The sequence below is a fragment of the Physeter macrocephalus genome, chromosome 4, assembly GCF_002837175.3.
Source record: "Physeter macrocephalus isolate SW-GA chromosome 4, ASM283717v5, whole genome shotgun sequence".
In the NCBI taxonomy this organism is placed as follows: Eukaryota; Metazoa; Chordata; class Mammalia; order Artiodactyla; family Physeteridae; genus Physeter; species Physeter macrocephalus.
In genome coordinates this window covers 78,274,754-78,276,602 of record NC_041217.1, presented here as the reverse complement: position 1 = coordinate 78,276,602, position 1,849 = coordinate 78,274,754, and the positions used below count along the sequence as shown (strand labels likewise).

Here is a 1,849-nt window from a genome sequence, read left to right as displayed (position 1 = left end):
AGGCTCAGCGGCCATGGCTCACGGGCCCAGCCGCTCCGCGGCATGTGGGATCCTCCCAGACCGGGGCGCGAACCCGGTTCCCCGGCATCGGCAGGCGGACGCGCAACCGCTGCGCCACCAGGGAAGCCCTAAATGATCATTTTTAAATCTCTTTACTCCGCAAAATATAAAGTGGCAACTCGTCCTTTTCTGAAATTAAAAGTACGTACACTGGTCCATGAAATCCAAAAGCCTAGAAATGCTTGCTCTCCAGAATCCAACTCTTGGCCTCTTTTCATTTTTGCTTTCATCCTGTGGCTTTAGCATAATCTGATCTCAGCCAGAAACACACAAGAATGTACTCCTCATGTGCAATAACCACCTCCCTTGAGGGTTAGGGGCAGACATGGTCCATGCCATGGCTGACTCTGGACTATTTCCTGACACTGACGGTGTGCTCCCCGTGGGCAGGTACCCAGCTCCTGTTGGAGACCTGTGTCCAGGCTAGTGTACCAGTCTTCATCCATACCAGCACCATAGAGGTGGCTGGGCCCAACTCCTACAGGGAGATCATCCAGGACGGCCACGAAGAAGAGCATCTTGAAACGGCATGGTCCTCTCCATACCCATACAGCAAAAAGCTTGCTGAGAAGGCTGTGCTGGGAGCTAATGGGTGGGCTCTTAAAAATGGTGGCACCTTGTACACTTGTGCCTTAAGGCCCATGTATATCTATGGGGAGGGGAGCCCATTACTTTTTGCCCACGTGGACAGTGCCCTGAAGAACAATGGCATCCTGACAAATCACTGCAAGTTCTCCAGAGTCAACCCAGTCTATGTCGGCAATGTGGCCTGGGCCCACATTCTGGCCTTGAGGGCCCTGCGGGACCCCCAGAAGGCCCCAAGCATCCAAGGACAGTTCTACTACATCTCAGATGGCACACCTCACCAAAGCTATGATGACCTCAATTACACTTTGGGCAAAGAATGGGGCCTCTGCCTGGATTCCGGGATGAGCCTTCCTGTTTCTCTGAAGTATTGGCTTGCCTTCCTGCTGGAAATAGTGAGCTTCTTGCTCAGTCCAATTTACAAATATCGACCCCCCTTCAACTGCCACCTGGTAACCCTGTCAAATAGTGTGTTCACCTTCTCCTATAAGAAAGCTCAGCGAGAGCTGGGGTATGAGCCCCTCTTCACCTGGGAGGAAGCCAAGCAGAAAACCAAGGAGTGGGTCGGCTCCCTGGTGAAACAGCACAAGGAGACCCTGAAAACAAAGACTCACTGATCTGGGGGTGACAACGATGTGGTTGTGGGTATAGTTAGGAGATGTCTGTCACGCTCTCCCCTTCCCGATTCATACGGCAAATAACACAGGCACAAGGCCGGGTCCTCCTGCCTCCCTTTTATAAGATGCTCATGTTACTGTCTTCCTTCCTGCCTCCCTTTTATAAGATGCTCATCTTACTGTCTTCCTCCCTCCACCAGAAACCTTTCCCCGTCACTGGCCCAACGGGAAGCTTTCTGCCCTACTACCCTCCCTCCCGGGGACGGCCAGACAAGGTGATTTGCTGCAGCTGCTGGTGCCACCGGCTCAGTTGCCGATTCTGAGCTATGGGGGCTTCTTTTAACTTAGAGTTTGGCCTGCTAGTTCCATTTCCTTTGTGAAATGCAAAAGCCTTGCTTTTCTTCTAAAAGTTCATATTCCTTCACGCAGCTCAATGAAAGTAATAAACGTTTTAATGACTAATCCGGAGGAAGTTGTGGCTTACGTGATTGCACACCTTTTTATTGCCCACTCCGCCCAATCACCATCTCCTATTTAGAAAAGTAGCTCGGGACTGGGGCGCACAGAAGTGTCGGGAAGGGGAACCT

The 1,849-nt window shown here is 51.8% G+C and overlaps 1 protein-coding gene across 1 annotated transcript in view; it reads left to right on the top strand.

Annotated features, from left to right (window-relative positions):
* The window catches only part of LOC102987751 (3 beta-hydroxysteroid dehydrogenase/Delta 5-->4-isomerase), an 8,060-nt gene extending 6,441 nt beyond the window's left edge, over positions 1-1,619 (top strand). The window contains exon 3 of the mRNA XM_007123652.3: positions 451-1,619. Within this exon, the coding sequence (XP_007123714.1) occupies positions 451-1,262 (812 nt within the window). The 3' untranslated portion in view covers positions 1,263-1,619. The remainder of the gene's footprint in view (positions 1-450) is intronic.
* Positions 1,620-1,849: the final 230 nt, after the last annotated feature.